Below are 26,799 nucleotides of genomic sequence, written 5' to 3'. Positions count from 1 at the left end.
TCTTTAGAGATTTCCAAGCTCTGCCTGGACAAAACCCTCTGGAAGCTGGTTTGAGTTCAGCCTTGACCCAATTTCAAGCACAGGGGTGAACCAAGTGACCTCCTGAGATACTTTCCAACCTGATAGATTCTATGAAATATTTCTCTTCAGCTTCAATTTTGTGAAGTCGTGTTTTGATGAAGTCCTAAATCTACCTGACAGTGTCCTAGAGAGGAAAAAGAAAAAGGATAAAAATAGAAACTAGGAAGTTGTTTAGTGTGAGATGAAGCATCTCTAATGAAATGTGAAAGAAAAAAAAATAAGAGGGGACTACTTTGAATCCTGTTTACTTGACTTGTAACAGTTTCAGGCTTTCTGGCTGCTGGCACTGTGGCAGGAAGGAGTAAAACAACCCTCACCCCTTTGCTGTGCTCAAGGGAACTCAGCCCACTGTCTCCTTTCATGAAATAAGTAAGGCATTCAGTTCTTTGGTACTCAAGAAAATGAAATCAGATTAAAAAAATGGGCCTCAGAAGGGATGACAAGCCTGTGAGAATGGAAAAGAACACAGCATTACCAAGTAATGTGATGAGGTGAGGCATGAAGTGTCTATTGAATTCTTTAAATTAGGATTATTGTACAATTCCTGCTTTGAGGTAAGACTGGGTAGGATTGTTCTGTATTTAAAAATCCACATGTTACTATTATCTGTCATTCCAAAAGTGTCACTATCTTCTGAAAATTGAATGTATCCTTGGTTAGGTTGTGAAGTCATAAGTTGCTATAAATCATTTGCTCTATGGGAGGTCTAATGAGTCCAGAGCTCTCATGACATCTCCATGACTTCATTATCAATTGTTATTAAAATAATCCTGCTCTGTTCTGGTCCAAGAAGAAGTTCTAAATACTGTGAGCATACAGAAAGCTGCTGGAGGAAGGGTAGGACAAATGTGGCATTTCCAGACAGCAGAGTTGTTTCTGTCCACTGCCTTTGGTTATTTCCAAGCCTGATGTAAACCAGACCTGCCCAGCTGGGGTTTTTAGGCCTCCTACAGGGCTCCTTTTTGCCTGATGGTTTCCTAGTTTGAGTTTCTGTATAGAAAAGAAAGTTCTGTGGGTTAATTCTAATTAAGACTTTCAATTCTCAGTCATTTAAAACCAAGTTATTTCTTAATTTGTTCCATTCCTTGAAGCAGGTGCTTTTTCTATAAGTTGTACTTAGTCTGAATTATTGTGAATGTCCATGTGATATTTGCAGTATTGAAGAACTACAAAAAGCATCTTTAACATTTAATTTTCATATGAAAAGGTCATTTACATAATGAGACAATGAAGCCTTTGGGCAAAGATGAATGTAGAAGAAAAATCCATTAAGGTAGATTCTGCCTAAGAGTTTGAAAGGGCCTAATTCACCCAACTTTGAATGCTGGATTATTGCTAGCACTTACTGGAATAAAATTCCCTGCTTGCCTAAAAAGAGTGGCAAAATCCTAATGCACATTTTCTTTTGTGATTTCTTCAGGGACACCTTACCTTTGTTAGTGATGACTCCATATCTCATAGGCTGTGTAGCTTTAATGTTTGCAGCTGAGCTGTCTAAGAGTAGTTTTCATTTCTTTTTTTATATAATGAATTTGAACACCTCTGAGAAATGGGGATTTTTATGGGGTTGTATTTACAGCTGAGCAGGGCTGACATGGTCCCTGCAGGTGGGGCTTGTTTGGAAAGTGCATCACTTTGAAATGCTGCTTTATTAAACTGATGTAAAATCTCTTCTGCATTTCTGATTTTTAATGGCTGTAAACTGAGTTCAGATCTTGGTTTGTCACTTAATGTGCCTGCATGTGGGTTTTGTAGTAGTTCACCAAATCTACTTAAAAACTGGTGTGAGTTACAATCAATCAGAATTTTTCTATGTAGTCTATTAATTGATTAATTAGAATTAAAGGAAATTCCTTAGTTATTTTAGTGTATTACTGGCACGTGCCAGTGCAACAGGGCCTTTATTTGGTGTTGAATAAAAGGAGTTGGCTGAGGAAGCTTTGGGCAAGGGCTGATCAGGCAGTTTGTAGTGCCCAGGGTTTATTTCCCATATAAATGTTATTTCATGTGGGACTGGTGCAAGCCCTGAAATGGTTCCTCAGTGAATCATTGCCTCCCCTGGCGTGCTCAGCTGTCACAGGTGGGGTGACCTGGCAGATGCAGTGACATGCCCTGATCTCCAGGGTGTTTAAATCCTCCTTTAACCTGTCACAACCCAGGACAGGCCTCTCCCATCCCATGGAAATGTGCTTTTGAGGCGACCTGTGCTTCCCACGGGTGTGTTTGGGGCAAAGCAAGGCATTAATGGTGGTGTTAAAGAAGTGCCCAGGTTCCTGTGCCCACCACCAGGAGCTCTCTGCCAAGCGGAGTTCCTGGGACAGGGATGCTCCTGGAAAACCAGCAGGGCCAGCCCTCCCTCGTGGTGGGAGCACTGGGCAGGCTGAGATGGGCAGAAAGGATGTCTGGCTTTGCCAGACCCTGTGGTTCTGACTTTTGGAGTGGTTTTAAATAGTCCCTGAGACAGTCTGTACCTTACAAAGAGCTCTGACTTCCTCCTGCCCAGCCACAGGGCCAGGCAGGGGCAGCTGCTCTGAGCCAGCCACTGCTTCCAGCAGCAGCTACAGAGGCAAAAAGGAACCTCTCACATTTATTTTGGTGATTTTTTTTAAATTTTCAAATCCTTTGAAGCTGCTTCACTTAGTTTAGAGTCTGAATTGGGCCCACAAGCTATGAGAGGCAATGTCATTGGGGCAAAATAAGAGAGAATTATATTCTGTATAGAAATATAGGCTTCATCCTTTGAAAATAAAACCTACTACAAGCCCTTTGGAATTCTTTCTCAAAACCAGTGATTTTATTCACATTGTGTCTCTCTTTTTGTCAGCTGGTCTTTCAGTTGTCATCCACTCACAGTTTAATTTCATGTTAAGTGTTTAATATAGAATGGATGCTTATGTTTCTTTTGTGTTTGAATGGATGTTCCTTATCTCAAATCTGGTGACAATGGCAGTGCTCAGGGTTTGTGACAGATTCCTGAGCTGAAATATTTTAACAGGAATTTCTATCTGATTTAAGCTTGCCCTCTTCCAGTTGGAACCCATTGCTACCACCACAGCTCCTGATGAAGAGTCCTTCTCCAGCTTCCTTGTAAGCTCCCTTCAGATGCTGGAATTGTTTCAGATGATTAATTTTACTCCACTAGTTTGCAAAATTTGTTCTTTTAAAATTCTGAGACCTTGAATGAAATAAAAAGTGGAAGAAACACAGAGCCCTAAACAGAACAGGAAGTACCAGATTGAATAAGTCTGTGGATGTGGGGGAAAAAGAACTGAAAGTATTGGGATAGTAATTATGAGAACTTGAGTTTTGCAGATTGAATTTGTTCTAAAAATGGACTTGAATGTGGCATCATGAATGTATTTTGGGCTGAAGAAGCACTTCTTTTCAATCCCTGTTTCTAGCTGTTAGGTGTTATCCAGAAGCAAAATCTTACTCTGGAAATTTCCTAGTCTTGTCAAGATTTCTAGCACGTTTTCCCTCGTGATGTGATACAGTTAAATCCCAGATTTCAGTTTAAAAATTGAAAAAGTGGATTTGCACTTTGTACAGCTGAAACAGGAGTGCTTTGGGATGAATGAGCAGCACTTGGTGCAGTCAGGGCAGCCTGCTCTGTGTTGTGGCAGGATTTAGGGAGGGTTGTTATCAGTGGAACAGTAATATCAGAACTTTTTGGTCCCTGTTTTCCAATCCTGCAGCTAACAGCATGATCTGTCTTTGCCTAAAGAATTATAATTGATCTTTTTGCCATTAACTAATTCCCCTCTCTTTTTGTTGCCTGCAATTCAGTGTTATCTTCTAATCACCTTGGTTAAAGAATTGTGGTGTAAATGTGTTGTGAGAACTAATGTTGTTTTTAAAATAGTGACTAGATTGCAACATTGATAGGGCACAGCAGGAAGAAACCACAACATGCTTTAATTCCAGTGCAGAACACAGGATAAATATCTGCAGAGGTCACAGTGCTACAGGGATAGAGATTAAAAAGCAGAATAGAAAATATTTGATAAATATAGAATCATAAAATGTTCATAATTTATTATGCAAATGTACTGCTGCTAATAGAGACTGTAATGTCCTTGAGGATATCTTGTGAGTCTCTCCAGGGATTCAGAGAGAGATCCCAGCTGCTGCCTCTCTTCAGGGCACTGGGGCTCTTTGGTGAGAAGTCATTCTGGCACCTTTTCTGCTTCTGTGGAACAATGGGCAGGGTGTTCATTGCAATCTCTGGAATTGGAGCCATCCCACCCCTCCAGGCTGCTCAGTGGCACTGGAGACTGGGAGCTGCTTTCATGCAGCTGTTCCAGGGTGGCTCTGAATGTGCTGTTTCATCCTTCCCATGGAGGGCCTTAGGAGTAATGTACAGCTAATGCTGAAAATCTGCAGTGAGGAACTCTCTAATGTAAAACTAGCATGGCATCTTCCAGGATAATCCTAAATATGAATCCTGGGATGTTCATTGAGGATTCTCTTAACAGGAGATGCAGCAGTGGGGATGGAGTTTGGAAATAGTAATGCTCATTGTTTGCAATTGTCTGTTAAAAAATAAAGCTCTGATTCAGTTCTTGGTGTTCTACCAACCATGTAACGGGGTCCCAGAACTAAGCACGTGGTGATTTTTATTTTATTTCTTCACTCCCTAGTCCAGTGGCTTTGTTTGTGATTGTGCTGGTGTTTTTCAGCCTTTCACAGGTTGTATATCAAGCTTGTCATTATGTGTTTGTGACAGTGTGACAGGAGACAGAAATTTGGGGCCTGACACTGAAATATTCCCTTCACAGCTGAGTTTGAGGTGGTATTTTAGACAGATGTGTCCCCAAGAGTTGGGAATAGGAAGGCTGGAAGCAGAGAGCCTTTTCTTGGCCATATGAATACACACGTGTGGAGTGCTTGTGCCAGAGCACTTGACTTGCAAGTGAGTCATATTTTTCCTCTGACTTCAGAAATTAAGATGTAGCAATGTATAAATATTATCTGAATCTTTTATTATTCGTGTCACACTGTGTAAGTACTGTGCTTTACTAGACTTGGCTCTTTTAGCTGCCAGAGGCCAGCACTGGAGTGAATATTTGATCAAAACTATGCCAGCAATCCCAAATTAGAGCTCCTTCCTTGCCTCTCATCTTCACTGAAGGTGATGGGAAGCTCTGCCTTCCTGTGTAGAAGTTGTAGGTTCTGTTTAACTTTCAGGCTTAGACTATAATTTTTTATTTAAAGAACAATTCGTATTACAGCTGTGTTTAGTGTCTTTGGCACTGCTGGGAGACAGGATATGAAATATTTGTTATATTTCAATTTATTTTGTTGCACGGTCCTTATGTGGTGTTTGCATTTACATAGTTGGCACTTGCTTTTCATTTTAGCAGGGTGTTTATTTCTTGGAAATGAGTTTTATATTGTAATTTTGTGAATCTTAACAAGCATAAATGTCTCGATCATTTTCATGGTGGTAATAAAGCAGAAGCAGCTTTTTTGAATTGTGACAGAAGCTGCTCTGCTCACCTAAAACAACACAAACCTTCAGTGTGTTTGCCAGGAAAGCTGATGAAGGGACAGCTCAGAAAAGCTGAGTTAAATTTCTAATCTAAACAGGACTAAAGATTAATTCTAAATGCTGGAAAGATTGAGAGCTAAAACATTCACCTGGGAAATCGTGGACAAACCACAACTCTGAAGGTGCATCAGAGGAAAACAGCAGTGGAAAGGGAGAGCAAATATTGGGAACTCAGGGGAAGATGGGACTCCCAGGCTCCTGATTAATTTGTAGTCCATGTTATCTCTTGGAGGGTAGTTCAGGGTTCTCAGGGCTGCTGCTCAGGATGGTGTGTGCTCTCTTTAAAACCATTTAAAACTTGTCCCCCTTTTGCCCCTTTTCCCAGCCAGCAGAGGACAGGAGCCTGTGGGTGGGAAAGGTGACATTCTGGGATGACCCAGGGCTAGGAATTGCTCCTGGAGAATGAGTTCACCAATTCTTTACTTGATAACAGGAATCCCTGTTTGTCCCTAATATATAATATTGCAGCTGATTGGGCTTAAATTTGCAGTTGTAAAAATGGTGAAATAGATTTTGCTGATCTGCAATGTTTTGTGAATTTTCAGGTTCTTTCAGGTTTATCCCATGGCTCATGTGAATGGACCAGGAAACTCCTTTAATTCCTGAGGATCTAAAATATGGCAAATAAGATTTCCATGCTCAGATAGTGGGAGGATTATTTCACTGTTGTTATTATTATTATTATTATTTCACTGGCTGTTATGTACCAGTTGCTCTCCACACTGGGCTTACTGGGAGAGTTAATCCTAACAGCAACATGCCCTGATGAAGATAGAGAAGGGTAAAACAGGCTGGGAATTCTGGCATTCTTTTGGGAATGGGAACTGTGAGGAGGAAGCTCTTTGAAGATTAAAAGCATCACATAAATGCTAAGTATTGGTGTTACAGAAAATTGGCAAATCCTATTGTAATGACTAAATCTCCTTGCACTGCCTGCACGGGAGATGTTAAACCTTTGATATGCATTAGGGGAAGGTCTGATAGAAGCAGGGAAAGCTTTATCCACAGGGTGAGCCACTGCTACCAGAAACAAAGAATAGGTGGGAGGAAAAAAATCCAGCTGAATTGAGTAATTCCTTTATTTTTCCCCAATACCCAAACCGTGGTGTTGTTATCCTTAAATTCCTGTTCCTGGGAAATGTGTGAAGCTTTTGTGGAGGTGCCCTGTGAAAGCTGAGCAGTGCCATTTCTGATATTTCACTCATGAAAGATTCCTTAGGAGTGGGTTCATTTTTCCATTAGGGAAGGCAGGAATTTTTAGTCTGTTTTCTCCCAAAATATTCCCAAATGGATTCTTTTTTAGCAAGAGTGTGTGGGTGTGGAGGTTGACTTTTTAGTCATAGCTGGTTCATTTATCTCAATTGTATTTTGCAGTTGGTTCCTCCAATTTGGGGTTGTTCCCAAACACACTTTACTTTCACTTGCACATTTTACCTCTTTGAAGCTTTTTAGTAATTGCTTTGGTTCTTGACAACTTCATAACCACAGCCATTAAGTCACAATAAAGACTAATGAAAAAAGTAATAAAATTTCCATGTATAACTAGGATGAAGATTCCTAAGGGAAATATTGAGCGAGTGATTACAGGGAAGATAATTGTCTGGTTAGAGAATTATATGCCCTGTGAATTTGATATTGAACCTCAAAAATTGTCACTTAAAAATCAAAATATTAGAATTATGAAAAAACCTGAGCTGGAAGTGAGGAAGAACTTGAGACAGGTGATTTTTTTCTTGCTTTCTGAAGGATGAGCAAGTTGTCAGTTATATTAGAATTCAGATTTGGTTATTTTTAGTAAAGAATAAATGCAATGTTATGCTGATGGTTGCAAATTATTGCTTGCTTTGTGTACTCGTGATGTGCAGGGCTGGTGGGATTTTGTTTTTTAAGGCACTGACTTAGCAAGCTGCTTTTCACCCAGCAGTGGCATTGGAAATTCAGATTTTGGGATGTGTTTGAAGAGTAATGGGGGCATTTTGATTCTTGGATTTCTGGGGGAAATCACCAGTGCTTCAGTCAGAAGAGCTGGGAAGGTTCTTGACCCTTCACCTTGACTGCCCTTTTTATCCTGTGTTTTCTCTTCCTGCTTATGCAATGTTCTGTTTCCTGTTTTGACTCTCAGCACTGTCGATACATCATGGTTTTCTCCCTTGCTTGAGCTGGTTTGGGTTTTGTGCTGGCAACCTGTGAACCAGAAAAAATCCTTTATTTTCACATAGTCTAATGAAGTATTTCAGGCTTTTGGGACAAAGATCAGCTTTTTGCTGTGGTTACTGCTGCTCCTCCTAGTGACAGTGATGGTTTGCAGGGAGCTTTTGTGATTCTGGAGCTGTTTCTGTGTCCAATTAGTTCTACCTGATGTTAATTGGTCAGTTTATAGTAGCCAGGACAGATTAATTCCACTTTCCCCTCAGTTAAACACTTGGAGTTCTGCCCTTTTCACTGATTAAATCAGCTTTTTAGTAGTAGCTTGTAGTGCTTTTACACAATATCTTAGCTCATTTATCACACATCTGTCTGATGCAGGCTGGAATTTATATCCATTCCAGAGCTGAGACGAGACATGGAGAGGTTAAGTGTCTCTTGCCTGCATGTCTCAGGCAGTACTGAGAGTTCAAATGCTTTTATTTGTCACCTTTGCTCCACCAGACAAGTGGCTGCTGTGGGAAGCTGTGTTTTGCCTCTCAGCCTCTGTTTCTCAGCATTTTACAGCAGTGTGCTTTAATTGTGAAGGATATGGTGAAAGGTGTTGTAAGGAAAGGTGTTTTTGTGGCTGGCTTGACTTTGCAAATAAATACTAAATAGGAATTTTAAATACATTTATTGTGCTTGCTCTTGATGCATATATCACAGGTGAGGTGTATAATAATTTTTTCTAAGCTGTAATAACTCCACTAGGCCTGACCAGCCACTCCTTTTAATCCTTAAGGAGAGTGTGTGGCAGTTTTTATATTCCTTATGTTCAATAGTTACATCATCAAAAATATGTATAATTAAGGAAGAATCTAAGTTCCTTCTTATAGTACTTGAATAAAAAACTTTATTGAGGTAATTTTTGCAAACCTTAGCTCAGATTCAGAGGCCTCTGAGGAAGTTTCACAGAATATGCAGTGTAGGTACTTTGAGTAGTCAGGAATTGGCTTTGATGTAACCATTTTCTCCTCTCTCTTTTTCCAAAACAGGACATGAAAAAGCAAAAATATCAATATTACTTGTATTTAGCCATGCAGTTATATTTTTATGATGACTTGTAATAATTTTCACTAGCAGCCTGGTAACAGCAGAGCAGCTTTTGCTGAGGCAGGTATCCAGTTTTTGTTGTCAAAAATTGTCCTTTCAGTGTGATTTTTGGAGGGGACAGAGGTGGTGCCATACCCCAAACCCTACATTGCTCACAGGGTATTTTAGAACCTTCCCAGAAGGTGGGGTGGGATTAGAGCTACGGGATGTGCAAAGAGAAAAAAAAATTCACAAGTGAATAAAGGTTCTAAAATGAATAGAGAATATGGCAGCAAAACTTGCAAAGGTCCACTGGAAGGGTTGATTTCCTCCAGCTTGGTTTGAGCAGTTTTATTGGGGTGGCAAAACAAGGTTTAAGTCTAGAGTTGGACTTGCATAATCTGGGCTTCAGATACTGTTTTAGTCCAAAAGGAAAAGTGCAGGATGACTTGGTGACAGATATGTGAAAGCAGAGCAGGACGAGGTGGTTTCCAGCAGGGGCCAGGTTTGGAAGGCACTACACATTTCATTACCTGGCTAGATGGGAATTCAAACAAAAAATGTGGAATAGTACATCCATATAAACAGCCTGAAGTTTAAGTAACACTGGGAAACTAAAAATACCCTCAGCAGTTGGTGAGCTGAAGGTTTGTTACAATTACTTTGAGCCGGGTGACATTTTTAGCTGAGGTTGCGTGGTTTCATTTAAACTTTATTAAACAAACTGGAGCTGGAATATTCCCTGGAGAGCTGGATGCAGCACTAATCTCCTGTTCAAGTGTCTGCAGCTTTGCTGGAAACCCTCCTGCTGAGGTGGCACAGGAGCTTTGTGTTAGCAGAGTTACCATAGGCACGGTGACAGGCTGGGACTTTGTTTCACTGCTGGTTTTTGGAAGTGGGCAGGTAGAGTTTTAAGAATTGTCACACAGTACCTAAGTACTGACACTTGCTTTTGTTACCTTGAATCAACCTCACAGTCAAAAGGTCATTTGTGTGCTCTGGAGGTGCAAAGAATGAAATGTGCAGCTCCAGTTGAGTCACTTTCCCGGCAGTAATATTGAGGTTTTGCCACCTGTTAGTGGCAGGTGGGATGTGAAGATGCTTTTTGCTGTGCTCACTACCACAAACTCCTCCTGGGAAGTTGTCAGAGTCTGTTTTCCCCTGTCAGGCTGTGAATCCAGCAAGGGTGCACCCCATAGTGTGGTGTCTGTCTCCTGTGTCTAATGACAGCAGCCTGTGAATGCTCTTCTCAGAGGTGTTTGTAGACAACTGGCTCCTGGAAGTGTTTGGGGAATCTGTGCCTTTGGAAAAAGTGAATATTCCTAATGAAAGGACTTCAGTCAGTGTAGGAGACAGGCTGGTGTCTAAAGGCAGGATGAAAAACCCCTCTGTGTTCTGTGGTGCTTCCTGTGTGTTGGGCTTGTGGAACTGAGAGAAAAAAGGCAGCTTCTGGGGATGTGAATGTTCTAATTTCTGAAATTATTATAGTTATTATAGTAATAGATGTATTGCTTCTAGAAATGTTCCTTTAATAATTGAAGACTTAGTTTTATTTCCTCTCAAAATGCCATCGTGCTCTATCTCTGTTGAATAATTGGTGCTTTGGTGTTGGGATTTTGAATTCAAATATTTTGCCTTCCAGACTCATAGTAAACATTGATAATATCTTTGATTTATACTCTGCTCATTTCAGTTGTACTTTCATGTGCATGGATCTAAATGTATAATGAACTTATCTTTACAAAGCTTTGCAGATGATTTTAAATGGGCAGCATCAGTCATTTTAATGGCTCCTGGGGAAGGAATGGAAGTAATTACCTTGCCTGTTATTCCATGACCTTTTTTGTAGTTTCTGTATGCAAACAATAATACTGAGTGGGCTCTGGCAATAATAATTTGCTTTTGAAATGTAACATGGACTGGCAGTATCAACTTATCACCCCTGTAAAATACACTTTTGAAGATCTTGGGAGTATTGCTTGACAAGTCTTGTTCCCAACCTTCTCCTCACCTTGGCTGGCACTCCAGTCACTCCCATGGATGATGGGAGGTACATTTATATGGGATTTTCCTACTCCTGAGCACTGCCTGGAGTGCACACTGGGCAGTCAGGGGTGCTGTGAGCATCAGCTTAGCAAATGTTTGTATAGAAACTTCTGCCAAATAACCCCAAAGCAGATTGGATTAAATGGTGGGGAGATCTAAGAATTAAGAGAGGGAGAAGAAATCAGAGCACAGAGTTGATTTTTGTTAAAGCTATGTGTGTATGAGCAGGCATATAAAAACTGCAAAAAAAAGAGAATAATTTAATCCCAGAACTGTTGTTGGATTTAGTCTAGGATCCAGGTTGCTTTGCATGGCCCAAATTACCAAACCAGGAGCTTCCCCTTTCCATGATCCCTGAGCAATCCCAACACTCATTAAATGTGGGGAGTTGTCCCTGGTTGTGCTGAAAGGTGATAGGAGGTGAAGCACCTCCCTTCATCTCCTCCTGCTTTGGGATGTTGATGTGAAATAATGGAATTTAAACACCTTATAAGCCAGGTAACAGAATGAGACCAACATTCTTCTGCCATGTAATTAAAGCAGGCTCATTTTAGTCAAACAAGATCCGTGCTAATGATAATCACCACTGTGCTAATTGATAGCTCTGGTGCTGCGTGGGTCACACTTGAGGTTTCTCTCTTGGATACTTTGATTTTTTTTTTTCTTTATGCTTAGAAGTACCCAGAATCTGTAATATAATTTGAGAGGAAATAGAACCCAATTTCTGTTTTTACACAATTGTTAAGTGGAGCTAACATCTGTTTCAGTGTTGACTCAGATTAAAATTAGGGAGGAATGTTTTAATGTGATTTACTTTTAAGGATTGATTTTTGCTTTTGATGAATGAATTAACTGACAAGTAGAAGTTTTACTGAGTGCTGGATTAAGCCCTCAAGTGCTCTGTTTTATTTTGGCTGACAAAAAGCTCCACGAGCCTTTGGCCATGGCAGTGCTGTTTGTGTCTGGCTTGTGATAGCAGGGAAGGAAAATGCCTTGCTATAAATACAGTGACACAGCTCCCGTGTGCAGCATCATTTCCCTGGGCTTCTGCATGGTAAATTGCTTTTTCTGCACCACTCAGGAACTTCCAGGGGGTGCTGTGCCATTCCCTGCAGCCTGGCTTTGGACAGAGGGCTTGTGTTGTTCCACAAGATCCTTCCCTTCTTAAAGACTTTCTTAGAAAGTTGCTTTGTGCTTATAAACCTGAAGGCAGCACTGCTTTCCAGGGAGCTCCCAGGCCAGGGTGAGTGGGATGTCATCACATTTTCCACCTTTGCAGTTGTGAACAAGTTTGAACAGGTGTAGCTGGCAAGCAGATTTTGGCTGTGCAAGGGGATCTTGGGTGAAGAATTACATGTAGTCCAACATTTTATTCCTATTAAATCACACCTCGCTGCACTGTCTCATGAACTTGTGGTGATAAAGTATTTTATTTGTTTTAATACAGAAAGGCAGACTGGTTAATAGAGGAAACTGCTTGAAAGATGCTGCTCTTAATAATATTCACCGCTGTTGGTTGCAGATAATTTCCCTGGCTTACATGCAATGCAAAATTGATCATAAAGCTGCCTCATTTTCCTTTGTGTGACAAGAATGGTGCTGAATTTAGAACAAATTGCAATCCACTATTGTAGTCAGAAAACTTAGCAGTGAGCTGTTGTTCCCATTGATGGTAACCCCAGGTCTGCTTCCCTTGTCTCTTTTCAAGCAAGATTAGATGATTAGGTCTCATTTTCCCACTCTTTAGGGGAAATCATGCATTTAATTTCTTGGTGTCTTTTTATTGTAAAGGTAAACGTAAGGATTGGGGGATTTTGAGATTCCTTGAGCTGTTATCTTTCTGTAACATTTTTATTGACCAAATTTTTTTTTCTTTCCTCTGTTCTCAGTTACAGACATAGAACTGAAGAGGCTCAAAGATGCTTTCAAGAGAACTTGTGGCCTCTCCTATTATATGACCCAGCAGTGCTTCATCAGGGAAGTTCTGGGTGATGGGGTCCCTCCCAAAGTTGCTGAGGTGAGCTGTGGATTGCTGCTTTCCTGGGAAGCCAAAAGCAGTGGCCAATGGGCAGCTGGATCTGCTGGGCACACACAAATGTTGATGGAGTTGATTGAATTGTTTCCCATTTTTAATGCAACATCACAGTGCACCTTCTCTGCCTGGAAATGGTGTTCCAGACTTGGATCCTGGGGGGTCAGGGATGTGCTGGGCTGAGATGTGCTCCCAACCCTGTTAATACCTGGTGGATGGCTTTGAAGTAATCCTAAATATCCATATGTAAATTTGGGCAATTAAAAGACTGGGAATTTGTAACAAGACCATAATAACAGATTTTATTTACTCCAGAGATGCACTTGCTTTTGGTTCCTCTGAGATTCCACTGGCTGTTACTTTGTTGTCTAAAGATGAATTTTTACAAGCTCTTAAAAATAAATTTGTTCATAACAGATGTATGAATGAGCTGAAAAATAACCAGAATCAAAATTTGCAACATGGGTATAAACATATATCTATCTAAAAAAAAAATAGTAATACCATCCTACACAAATGCATGTTTAAAAAGTTATTTTCTTTTATAGAGTTGTCCCTTTCTTGAGAGAGCTATCAAAATATTCTTGGTAGAGAGACAAAGATTAGGCAGACCTTTCAGATGATCTCTTGCTCCATGTCATTCCCAGTCACAGCCTCTATTTTTGGCATCCTCAGAGCTGTTGACCTCAGAGGATGGTGCAAGTCCCCCAGTTTTATTTAGATAATGTGAGTGCTGAAGTGTTGCATTGCTGAAGGTTTTACACTCTGGCAGAGTTCCTTTTCCTCAGCTTAATCTTTCCTCCATTCTTTTTCTCCCCTTTTTTCCTAAATTTTGGCAAAGAGAATGATACTACTTTACTTCTGTAAACAGTTGGCTTTTTATGTGGGTGTTGAAGGCTTAGCAGGAGAATTTGCAGTGGAAAAGGAGGGGTCTGATTTGCCCAGAGATTAGAGCCTGTCTTCAGCATGAATTTTTGAATTTGAGAGTTGGTAACCCCTAAGATTTAAAAAAAAAAAGGATCTTTCACAATGTATGATTGGTTTGAAATAGTATAAAATATTGAGAATTTTATATTCTGTGTTAACTTGTACCTTTATATCCCTTTCATGTCAGTATTAAGGATTAAATTACTGATTTGGTCACAAATAGAGATTCTGGGGTTTCAAATGTCTGCTGCCTGGTTTTTAATTTATTTTTTTAAAAACCCTGTCCTTAAAGACACAATTTTGGTGATGATTCTTTCTTTTAACCCTCATGATGGTTATAGAGCAGTTCTTGGTTTCCAGGTGGTGAAATGAAATTAATGGAAGGCTCCTAATTAGGTTTTGATGGCTTCTCATCAGAACTCATCTCAAAATTCGAGTACAAATTATGATGTCCTTGCAGCATTCATACTCAGGCAGTGCAGTATCAGATCTGTGAGCTTGAAAACTGTAAATTGGGCCAAAATTGGGATTTGAGTCAGGGGTGCTTTGTAATTCCTGGCTTCAGGATGGGGAGAAGCTGGCAAAGTCATTAGGCAGCTAAAAGTCCTGAGTTTTCAGCCTTTCAGTCACTGAAACAGATCATTGGAGCCTTGGGGCTGGGCTGTGTGCTCTGCATGCTGTAAATAATGGGTTTTCATATCTGAGGCCTTCAGGAATTTGTTAAATTAAAAACACAGGAGTTTTAAACTGGACATGAAACAGAGAACTGAAACCAGTGGAATTTAATCCAACAATTTGGGTGATTGTCCTGTACACGAAACATTTTTTAAGTGTTCAGGACAGTAATGTTCTGGGAGGATCTCTTGGGAGAATGGGGTTGAAGATATTAATAAAAGGAAATTTAGAGATGTGTCTGTGTTGTTAAACTGCAGGAAAGCTGCTCAGGTGGTGGGAAGCATGAGCACAGCTTTGGTTTTTAAATCTTGTGATGCTCTTCAGTTGTCCATGAAACAGAACATGTCAGGCTTAAATTTTATTCTGAAAAGTACTCTGTGCCTTATAATGATAGTAAATTTTACATTCTGAAATGCAGATTGCTGTCATTCTGCCTGGGTGGGGCTGTTTTAAGTAAAGCTGCAACAGCATTAAGTAATTTTGGAAGACACAAAATTGCATCACATTTTGATGGTGCATGTTATTAGAAGTTTTCCAAATGCCACACCAACATGAAAAAATGTGGAGAAATGATGTGTTACATGACTAAACCACTATTTTATAAGTGTTTATAAGCTCTTCCCAAGGAATGATTGAGCAGCTAAACTCCAAGCAGTGCCAGCTGCCTGTGGTTGTAATTCCATATATTAAATACTGATACATTGGACATTATCCATAAAATTCCTTTCCTCTGTTTATCTCATGAGCAATCCTTGTGTTGTGTTGAAACAATGCATAAATGTAATATTTGGTGCTCATCTGGTATCACAGCTGAGATGTACAAAGTTCAGCAGAAGTGAGTGGATATTTTAGCTGCATAGTTAAAAAAAAAGAATGATTCCAGTGGAATATGAAGGTAAATTGCTCACATGGGCAGTGTAGCCTTGAAGGCATTTGGTGAAGACAGAAGGATTAGACATAAAAAGTGTGGAATTCAAATCTCTGCCTTGAAGCCTCTACAATTGTTGTGTCCAAATAAAGCACAAATTCAGTTTTAATAATTCAGCCCTTCAAGCATTTGTAAATGGAATAAAGTTGAGTAGCAGAAGAGGCTGATGTGAGCCCCAGTGGAAATGGAAATGTGACTGTTTGGGCAATGCTGTGTCTCAGGGTGGGATGGGAGTGAGGGTCAGGCTGTTTTGTGGAGAAGGAGATCCTGCTGTGCATGGATTGACATTGCCATGCCTGCAGACAGATTTTAGTAGTCCAGAGGGAAGGAGGGCTGGATGGACAGACAGACAAGGAGAGGGTTTCTGCAGGAGGCACAGCCCTGCTGAGGTGTCTGCAGCCAGGCTGCAGGAGCAGCAGTCAATCTGGTGTAGCCACTCTGTGCCAGGTGTTCCCTTGGCACCTTCCTGCCACCACAGCACTGCATGGCTTGGCCAGGTCTAGCCTTGCCAGGCCCAGGACTGGTTTTGTTTGGGCACTCCCAGTCCTGGCTTAATTTTGACTTGTAGTGGAAAGCACCCTGTGGTGGTGCAGTGACTCACAGGGCTCTGGTGTTCCCCTCTCTGCTGCCAGCCTGGCTTGGGGATTCCTGCTGCATCCCCTGATGCCTTGGAGATTATCAGAGCCCACCCTGGGGGAGATTCCAGCCCTGATGAAGAAATCTGGGGAAACACCACCACGAGCAAGTGAGAAGTGTTTTCACTGGGGGGTTCTAATGTGGAGTTTTTATATTGCTGTTGGTGACTTGTACCTGTGTTTCACTAAGTAAAGGCTGTTGAGTACCAGAAGAGCTACAAAAGGGTAACACAATTAATAATTGAAGTGTCTTTAGCTGAATCTAAAAACCACATAAGATGGAGCCTCAGTATAAGCTGCTGCTTTTGCTTCTGACATCTCTGTTTGCCCTGGTTCTGGTTAACTTCTCTATTTCATTCTTCTAGGTTATCTACTGTTCATTTGGAGGAATATCCAAAGGGCTGCACTTCAATAACTTGATAGTTGGATTAGTTCTACTCACAAGAGGCAGAGAGGAGGAGAAAACAAAATGTAAGTGTTGTGACTCAGTAACAATGAGCCAGTGGACTGTGAGTGCAAAATGTGACCATTTTACAGTGAAGATGGGATTTTTGGAAGCATTTTTAGCTGTATTTTTGGAAATTAAGTGCGCTTTTGTTTTCTATATTCATCAAAATGAAATATTTGCCAAGTCATCATGAATGTCAGTGTTGGGATCCTACAGAAAGCCTGATGGTCTCTGTGTGGGCAGAGGGAGGAGGATGGCATTGATATTTTCCAAAAAAATAGAAAGCATCTGCCTACTGACTTCTGTTGTTTTGTCTTCTCTGTTAATCTCACTTGATAATACTCATTTTCCTTTTGATTACAATGGTAAAAGAAAAGGAAGGTCTTGACCTAAACCTTGTGGACTTGTATTGAGCTCAGATCAACCCAAGTTTTTAGTCCTTTAGCTGTTGCACAGCCTTTGACATTCTCAGCTAGTTACAGACCTTGCATTTGAAAAATGTCACTGCCATAGATGTTTACACATATTTCTATTTCCCCAGATATTTTCAGCCTCTTCTCTAATGAATCTGGGAGTTATGTTGTCCGTGAAGAGATGGAGAAGATGCTGCATGTGGTTGATGGGAAAGTCCCAGAGTCACTCAAGAAATGCTTCTCTGAGGTGTGTCATGCACCTTTCCTCTTGTTGCAGTTACAAAAAAAGTCAAGATTACATGAAGCAGCTTCTTTTTCTTACTCATGCACCTATGGGAGCAAACTGGCCTTGTTTAAATGGGGTAAAAGCTCATGGGGTTTTGTGTTGTGGTATTCCATGCATTGGTGCTTTCCTATATTCATAGATGATTGTTTGACTCCAGGGGTCCTGATGAATTTTCAGGGGTTTTTGCTTGGTTTGTTATCAGAGGACTAAGACCAGCAAAATGGAGACATCATTGTACATTCCTCTGGCAAAAGGATTGACCAGATTGACTGGAAGCTTTAATTGTGGCTATCAGGTTACTTAATTACTTCAGATTTTATTATTCTGTGTTGGAGATAGCTCTGGTTGTGGGCAGTGCCTGAGCCAGGCTCTGATCTGGCCCTGGTGTCCTGTTGGCTTTGGAGGCAGTGATTGCATTCCTGAGTCCTGGCTGCAGCCATAAATCCTGAGTCCACTGCCCTCCAGCTTCTGGAGCTGACCCTCGGTGCCATTTCCTATTTCTAATTTCCCATCAGTGTGCTGTGATGAATTGCACCCTACAAGTTAATTGCACACTGTCCAAGAAATCCAGAAATACTTTATGAAGCCTTGCAGGAAGATGAGTATCAATCTGGGCTTCAGAGCATTTTCCTGTTCAAGAAAATGCTGCATATTGATTTTTGTTTTAAAATGAAAATAGTGTAATAACCCACTCAGCAGGATTTACTGGGCTCTTAATCATCCATGGTCATTGCTGGAGAGTGAGAAAGTTTAATGTTCCTGCTGTGGGCCTTCCTGCCTGCCTTCTGGAGGATGCCTTTGATTTCAAGGATGATGTTTATAGGCACTTCTGTTCATCAGAATTATTGCATGTACTCAGCTAGAAATAGAAGCTTTAGAATATATCTGAGTTTTCCTTTTGTTTCTGAAATACAGGGGAAAAATTCAGTGATAACTGCATTGTTCAGGTTCCATCATAATTCAGCTGTCATCATTGCTTGCTTCAAAAGCTTTCTTCCTCCTGTCCAAAGTTTTTCTGTTCCTCTTCATTGTCCTTCCAGGGAAAATTGGAGCTTTAATGACCCAGCTCTTGCTGCCTTTACAAAGAGCAGTGCAAAAAGTAGAGGGAAAGGGTGGAACAGAGAGTGAGAAAATGTTCTTTTCTCTTGATCCAAACTGTTGGAGAAATGGAAGAATAAGAAATCAAAGTGAGGGTGGGCAGGTCCTGGCACAGGGTGCCCAGAGCAGCTGTGGCTGCCCCTGGATCCCTGGCAGTGCCCAAGGCCAGGCTTGGATGGGTTTGGGGCAGCCTGGGACAGTGGGAGGTGTCCCTGCCCATGGCAGGGGTGGCACTGGATGGGCTTTAGTGTCCCTTCCATCCCAAACCAGTCTGTGATTTGTTGGATGAAAATATAAAACTCTTTAGTGTAGAAACAGAGGCATAAAAAGAATGAGTATCTGGAATGAAACAACCCCCTGCAATGGGAATAGGAAGCAAATGTTTCAGCAGTGCTGGTGATGAGCCATTGGAGCAGCCTGGCAAAGGGAATATAGTGAATTTTCAATTTTCTGCACTTGGCAGTTGCAGATAGTCCGTGGCCAAATGCAAATTGTTGGATTCTGTAGAGATGTAATTCAGTAAAGTTTAATGGTCTGTGATATGAGGGGAGTTTAAATAATCAATGACTTGAAACCTCTTCCACTTTGCAGACCCCTGTTTATTTCCCCTGGAGATGAGAATCTCCATATAATGAGTTTGTCTACTGATAATGGGTTTGCTTTTATTTGAGGTAGTTTTGTAGGTCCTGTAGAAATTAGTCTGCAGATCCCTATGGTTTCATGGCCACAGCTTGGCAAAGTTCCAAAGAAATGGTTTAAACAGCACTGGAATTGTGTCAATGTGTAGTTTTTATGTGTTCCTGAACAGGAAGGAGTGAGGAGTTCCTGGGAATGTCATGTTCACTTTTATGCTCCAGTGTGGATTTTGGTCAGTAGAGGCAAAAAAGTCCACATGTTTGTGCAGTAATTAATCACAGCATCAGTTATTCCCAAATCTGGTTTTTCTGTGTTGTCTGTATACCTGCACAGATAGAACAGAATGTTTATGATTTTATAGCACCTGTTTTTTGGTGCAGCAGAGCTGGTGTCTATAATAATACATTTAAATTCATCAAAATAACCTCTGCTCTTTTGAATTGCAAGTAACCATTTTTCTTTTCATCCCTTTCACCTGAGGTTCAGAGTAAATGAGTTTCCAAAGGCCACATTGAGTAGGTGGCTGAAATGCAGAGAACTTAAAGTTAATTTCCCTCCCATTGCTGTTTCAAAAGGAAAGGGAAAAACAGGCATGGCTCCAAGCAGAAAAATTACATTAGCACTTATTTTTCTAGGAGATTGTCCCAATTTTTTGTTCATACAGCTGGATGGTTCCTGTTTACTGGCAGTGAGAAAAACAGCTCCCATTTTCTGGTTTTTCTTGCAGGGTGAGAAGGTGAACTATGAGAAGTTCAGGGTTTGGCTGCTGCACAACAAAGACGCTTTCACCTTCTCGCGGTGGCTGCTCTCAGGAGGGGTCTACGTGACCCTCACTGATGACAGTGACACCCCAACCTTCTACCAGACCCTGGCTGGAGTCACACACTGTGAGTAAAGGTGCTTCTTGTCCTGCACATCTTCAAAAAAACCCTGCCAGAGTTCACAGGCAGAGTGGTTGTTCATTGAATCTCCCTGCTCTGCCACGTTGGGTTCAGCGAGAGAAATTCCTTCTGTGAGCTCCTCTGTTCTCTGCTGTCTGTGCTGGGATGTAAAATGTTGTGTGCAAGGACACTGGGTTGTTATTTTTAAGAGATAATAATGCTGAGGCTACAGCACTTCTCTAGAAGTTTGCTACCAAGCAAGCTAAAAAAAAAAAGTATCTTCTGAAGTGGCTGGCTGGTAATACTGGGTTTATTTTTGGTCTTTATAGTGGGTTGTAAAACTACTGAGAGAGTTGAGAAAATAATATTTGTTTCAAAAATAAGTGCTACCTCTTAATTTGCTTCTCCAGTAAAATAAATAATCCTGGCATGTGGTAGAATTAACTAAAGAGAAGCATCCTCAGGAATTGTCTCCAGAGAAGAAGTGCCTCCTTATGTCTGCGTTAGTGTAAAAGAAGGAACAGCTGGTTTTTAAATTGAATCCAAAACCAAAAGGCTGATCAATGACACTTGATGTAGCAGTGTAATGCAAGCATGCATTCCATCCCTGAGGATCCCTGGGAGGAGGGAGTTGGTTGTGGAGGTGTCAGGGATTCTTATGTGCTCTCGTGGATTTTCCTCACAGGTGCCAGTGTGGCATTTAATCCTCTCATGGGTGAGTTGCTTGAATAAAGCAACACACCCTTCTTATCCTCTTGGTTTTAAATATGGGCATTCAAACTCTTTTTTCTGACCATCTGAAATGAAAATGCACCATGAAGTCAGGAGTTTATGAACAGGTAATTTATTTGCATTACATAAAGGCTGAAAGGAGACATTGAGGTTACAGAAAACCACTGAATATTCTGAGGTCTCACAGACAAGGTAGAGAAAGAGGAATGTGAAAAAAACCCCAACCCTCTGAGTGTTCTGGAGCTCAGCTCTGGGAAAGATCTTGACCTGTGTCAAACTGAGATCTGCTCTTTTTTATGCTTTGAAATTGAAACTTTCAGAACAGTTTCACTGCGCTTTTCACAGAAAGTTTATTTATACTGAAATTGAGGGTTGGTATTTAAAAAAATAATTTAAATGTAACAGTTACTGTTTTAATAGATTTTATTTAATATTTATTGTTGTTTTCAGTTCTGGTTTTGATATTCCTGTCACTGGTGCCATCATGTCAGAGCTGGGATTGAGCTTTTCAGTGAATTCCAGAAATGCATGGAGGTGATGTGGTTATTGTCCACAGAATTGGAAAGTTCATGTGACAGTTATGTTTGGACCTCTAGAAAAAATTAAATTTTACTGAATTCCCTTGTGATTTACAACAGTGTAGGAATCTCATCCAACAGATGCAAAACTGAGGAAAATGTAAGTGCTTGAGCACTTGGAAGTAATTTCAGCCTAATCAGGTCACTCCAAGGAGTAAGAAATTCAGTACAGAAGTATTTTTAACACAGCTGAATGTGTGAGACTGAGAGCTGTTGAAGGCTTGTACTTAGTGTTTTTTCTGGGAGAATGGTTGCCTTTGGAAGGACCAGGAAGTGAGATAATGTTTGGTAAACTGAGGCAAACACCATAATACAGAGAGAGGGGGGAAGGTTTCCACTTTGTTCTGTTGTAAAATGCGAAGGAATTTGTGCCACTCCCTGGTGCAATCAGGAATTTCTCAGTCCTGCTGCATCTCCTGGCACAAGCCCCAGACCCCCTCCCCAGCCTTACCTCACACTCTGCTTCCCATCCAACTTCTGGGACAGTATGTCAGAGCCATAAAAAATGGCAGTGATAAAAGCAGGGCAAGTTATTCCCTTTGATTAGGAACAGCCCCCATTTCATGCAAGGCATCAGTGACTCCATTTAAATTTGCTTAATGAGCCAGGCTATCAGGGAAACAAAGGAATACTAATTTTTCATTTGTAAATAGCATTTGTTTTGGTGTGCAGATGACTTTAATTACATTTCTCAACACATAATTAGAAATGAAATTTTAAAGTTACAGGAAGTTGCACACACTTGCTGCTTTTAATCAAATTTAGTTCCGTTTCACTTAAATTAGAAATATGAATAATTTTATTTGAAAGCTGCCAAAACAACTGGCCTTTGTTCCTAAAAAAGCAGTTTCAGGGGTATGGATTTGTCTTACACCTGAGGAGTGACCAAGTAGCAGTAGTTTGGATTTTCTCATTTCTGTGGTATGATCATATGCATTTAAATTAATTTAATTTTTTTTTTTTTTTTGAAGTCATCACTTTGAACAGCACTGTGGTGGAGCCTGTAAATCCCACATTTCTGTCACACTGACTCAGGGGACACCTCACTGATTTCCTTCATTTAGCTGGAAATGTTATTTCTGCTGCAACATAGGTGCTGGTTGCCTTTTTTATGTGTCATTTTGGTGTGACTCAGTGTCATGCAATGGGCTTAGACATTCAGGTTTTCAGCCCTTTTCCATGGGAAAAATAATTCTGTTCATCAGGTTGCTGGTTTTGAACTGACAGAATGTTTAATTTGTACTTCTTTGTCGCCCAGTTCTTGTGTCACTGAGTTCTGAGGAAACAACATCCAAATTCCCCTTTGAATGGAGGAGACTCCTGTGTTGTCAGAGGAATTCACCCAGCTCTTTCTGAGAGCTCCCACCCTCCCAGGGGCACTTATGGCTGCAATCAGTACAAATAATTCTATTTTAGAGTATGCATTAATCACTGTTTAGTCCAGTAAATATGAGAGGAGCCCTGGGTAAGCAGGCAGGGTGGCTGAAATGCAAGAGGCACTTTTGGAAACAGCACAAAATCCAAGCTGGGATTGTCAGCTCTGGGGGAGGATGAGATGGGAGGCGGGAAGCAAAGTGCAGTCAGGGGATCCCTTCCCTTTGCTGGCAGTAAAAGGCTGGGTGCTAAATAGATGTTCTGCAGCTGGGCACCCACTCCACAACAGGCATGTGTGGAAGGCACTAGAAGGCAATCCTGGAGATTTTGGGTCTGTGGAAGCTGCTGTGCTGGGAGAGGAGCTCCTGACACTTCCCTGCTCCCACCTTGAGGCACTGCTGACCCTTGTTCTGCTGTGTGAACACCTGGGTGGCCGTGCCTGACACACACAGGGATCTCTCTTGGCTGAGGTTTAACCTCCCCTTCCCTGGGTGTTTGTTTTTAATCAGGAAGAGCACAAAGATGAAAGTCTGACAGCAGCCCAGGCCAATAAGTAAAAGCCTCGGTGTCACTTAATCTGTATTTTGCCACTTGTTATCCTCTTAGTTCCAGGCTATTTTATGTCTTGCAAAGCAGCTCTCAGTGCCAGAGTCTTCTGGGGGTTAATTTGAAAGGCACAAAGGAGAGTTTTCAGTGGGAAGCAGTGTTTGGTGTCAGTTTGGGCTCCCTCCCTGGCAGCAGGGGCTGGGGGCTGCCTGGAGCACGTCCTGGTGAGCAGGGAGCAACCCAAGTGCTGGTAAAATGTTGGGAATATGGTATGTTTCTGCTGCTGTGAGCCAGAGAGGATTGTGCCCATAGGTGGGTAAATATTGAACTTCTGTCATGTACTGCAATGCTTGGTGAATTCTGGTCCTATAAAGAATTGTAATAAGCAGTGGCTGAAATGAAAACATGCTTTTAAATTTGTTTTCTAAGGTAGAAGATTATTCATGGCTTGGTATCTATGGAATATTTTAGAGGGGCGTTTTCTGGGAATGGCATTAAAATGTAGCATGAGGGTTTAGTGTTTATCACTGCCATGCACCTGCCTGTTGATCAACGTTCTAAATTAACTCATTTTTAGTAGTTTTACCGTTTTAGGTGATATTTTGATTGAAAATGTTTATTTGTTCTTCCTTTATAAGAAGAGGACTGTGCTTCAGTTGTACTTATTATCCTCTGATTATATTGGTCTAATTCTTAGAGAACTGAAGCTTTTCATAAAGCTTTTCATATTTCTAATGGGCAAGTGATGAGGGAGACATAAATCAGCATGTGGTAGTAAACTGCTTAAATTTCTCAGGTGCATCATGTCCATGTGACCTCAAATCATCATATCATGTATTTAATTACCAAAATGAATAATTACTTGGCCTAGAAAGCCTGTGTGTCCTGAGGTTTTGGCCTATATTGTGTATATGAAATACATCCTTTTAAGTAATCTGAATGAAAGCCCAGCTTACGGTTTGATGTGATTTGAACAGCCATTAGGGGAAAAAGTATGTATTTTGAAAAGATAAAATCTTTTATCTGTACAAAACCTCAGTGGAATGTGGTGTTTTGTCATGCACACTGATATGTTTGGGTATTGAGTGTGGTGTGCCTTTCCTATGCTTCATTGAACTTCAGTAACAAATATGATTATGTGTATAATCATAAACTGCCAGAGATTTCTTTTAGTTTGCACTCATGGAGGAATAGATGGTGCACTGCATATCCTGAGACTGATTTACAAGATTATGTGAAAACTTAGTCTGGAGAAATCAAATTATGCAACAGCTGCTGCTCAGCTGCAGCTGAAGCTCCCTGTGCTGCAATCCAAGAGCTGCTGCTCCCTTTATTCACTGGATGCTGCACTGGGCTGCAGTTTGTTATGGCTGTCAGTGAGAAATAGTCTTTTGTCACATTTTTACTCATGGTTAACCTGATTTGTGGAAGGCTAATCAGTGCTGAGAATGTTGTATACTACATGGTTTTACTTTCTAAAGTGCTTGTGCAGAAAGTCAGTGCATTTGGGCTAGAATAAAAATGTAACACTTGGGCCAACACTTATCAGCTGTTCTCTTAAAGGTGATTCTTTGAAAATTCTCTGTCTTTGAGTGACCATGATGTCAGTTTATGTGAACACAAACAGAGCCAAGATGCTTTGTGATAGCCTTTCTTTTCTGAGCTGAAATAATAAAACAATGGAGTCACCACTGTAGGAAGATACAAGCAAAAAAATAAACCAGAATGCAACTAACTTCTACTGCAGGTATTTGAGAGAGGTTCTCTGGCAAAATAGAACATTCTTGCAGTTCTTAATTACTAAAGATAAATATTGCACCTGCCAGAGAAAGGTTTCTGCAGATTTACTCTTCAGTGAGGACAATTGGAGCTTCCTGCTGGGTTTTGAATATTCTGTGTTGCATCAGTTGAAGAATGAAGTGCAGCTCACACATTTGTTATTCTTCCTACTTACAGAGGTGGATTAAAAGGAAGCAAAGTGATTTACATGGTCATGCACAAGAGAACATAAATAATCTTTTGTGTTTGCTAATGAGAGCAGTAATGTGGAAGTGGAATTCCTGTAAATGGCAGCACAAGCTCCCCTCTCCCATTGTTTGGGAAGGGGAAGAGCCCTGGGATTCTCCTCACATCTCTGATATTTCTGTGTGCTGATCTTGAAAGAAATAATTCCTCTATTCCTCTTTCTTGATTTCTAGTGGAATAATATTCCTTCCTAAGTTTGGATTGCTGCTTCTTCATGTGTTGGGGCAGGCTTCCAGTAGGCGGTAGGACATGGGGAAATGGGCTTAAACTGAGAGTGGATGTGAAAGCTTTGGTGGTGAGGTGGTGGATTCCTCATTCCTGGAAACCCCAGGCCAGGTTGGATGGAGCAACCTGATCCAGGGGAAGGTGTCCCTGGAGGAGGTGGGGGTGACCTTTAAAGGTCCCTTCCAACCCAAATAACTCTGTGATAAGAGCCCAGCCAAGAGCCAGGGGATGGTAAAACAGATCAGGGGGTTGGTCTGGTCCATCTGGGAAGGAGGGAGAGGGGAAAGGAAATGAGTTTTTCTTCTGGATCAGCTCTTCTCTCCCTGTGTGCATGCCCAGGAGCTGGCAGTGATGCCCTGAGGAACTGGGGAGGCAGGGCTGGGGTTGTCACCTCTGTCACTGCTCTGAAGGCACTCAGGAAAGGGACATTTGTCACTGATGTCACTTCTCCAGCTGGGCTGTCTAAAAACACCGTACAGGAAAATGCAAACCCTTTCCACCCCTCCAACTCCAGATTCTTTATTCAGATTTCCCCACTCTTTCTGCTGCTGAGGGAAGGGTTGTGTAAGTTTTGGTGCATCATATGATGCTCCTGCTGGGCAGTTCCAACCACTTCATACTCACTGCAGGTTACCTAAGTTACTATTTTAAGTAAATTACTGCCACTAATGACAGAAAGGGGCAAAGAAATCAATAAAATTTCAATTTGACACAACTTTTTAGGTGGAACCCTTCAGTTCTTAAGCCTTACAGGATTATTATTGTTTCTGTGGACTAAACCAGGCCAAATAGCTCAAGTTAAACCTATTAGAAAACTGGCATGGATTTAAGGGCTCAGAACCATCTGGGAATGAGATCACACGTAGTGCTTCTTAATATAGACAGCTTTGTCATTACAGATCTATTTGAGAACCAATTAATTGGCACTGACCTAAAGCACTGTTGTGACACACTTGCATATGTAAAAAGGTTAAAAGTATTGTTGGGCAGAAATTTAATCTTGTTTTTTATATATATATATATTTAATTTCAAGGATAAAGCATAAAGAGAGCATTTGTATGGAATGTTTTGAAGGAAAGCACAAGTTCTTCCTCTGGCTATTTTTATCCATCCTTGCACCTTGTTTTATTTCTTGGGTTTGGGTTTTTTTCCCTTTTTAAATTACCTTTTAAGTTCCTCTGCATTGTAGGTTTGTGTAGCCATTCTCCAGTGTTTACTGTAAATTAAATAATTATAAATAATTCTATAGTATAAATAATAAAGTGAAGCAAACTATTTTGTATTTGGAAAAAATAATGCTGAGATACAACATTTAAATGCCACATTAAAATTTAGCCTTATTACTGTATAAAAAAGTTAAAAATTTCAAATAGCAGTTTTTAAGGGGCAGCCGAGTACTGCATCGTTCTTTTCTATAAAAGATCTGGGTTGGGTTTTTTTTAATGCTACTTTTTGTCTTTTT

General features: G+C 40.8%; 1 protein-coding gene across 8 annotated transcripts in view; it reads left to right on the top strand.

The window, feature by feature from the left end:
* Window positions 1-26,799, top strand: part of USP32 (ubiquitin specific peptidase 32) — a 61,399-nt gene that overhangs the window by 6,342 nt on the left and 28,258 nt on the right. For all 8 annotated transcript variants that reach the window (XM_084218996.1, XM_084218999.1, XM_084218998.1 and 5 more), the window contains exons 2-5: window positions 12,787-12,914; window positions 16,460-16,565; window positions 17,084-17,202; window positions 19,703-19,862. In XM_084218996.1, coding sequence (XP_084075122.1) covers window positions 12,787-12,914; window positions 16,460-16,565; window positions 17,084-17,202; window positions 19,703-19,862 — 513 coding nt within the window. The remainder of the gene's footprint in view (window positions 1-12,786; window positions 12,915-16,459; window positions 16,566-17,083; window positions 17,203-19,702; window positions 19,863-26,799) is intronic.

This window comes from Fringilla coelebs (assembly GCF_963513975.1).
Source record: "Fringilla coelebs genome assembly, chromosome: 20".
NCBI lineage: Eukaryota > Metazoa > Chordata > Aves > Passeriformes > Fringillidae > Fringilla > Fringilla coelebs.
This window is presented reverse-complemented; position numbering and strand designations above follow the sequence as displayed.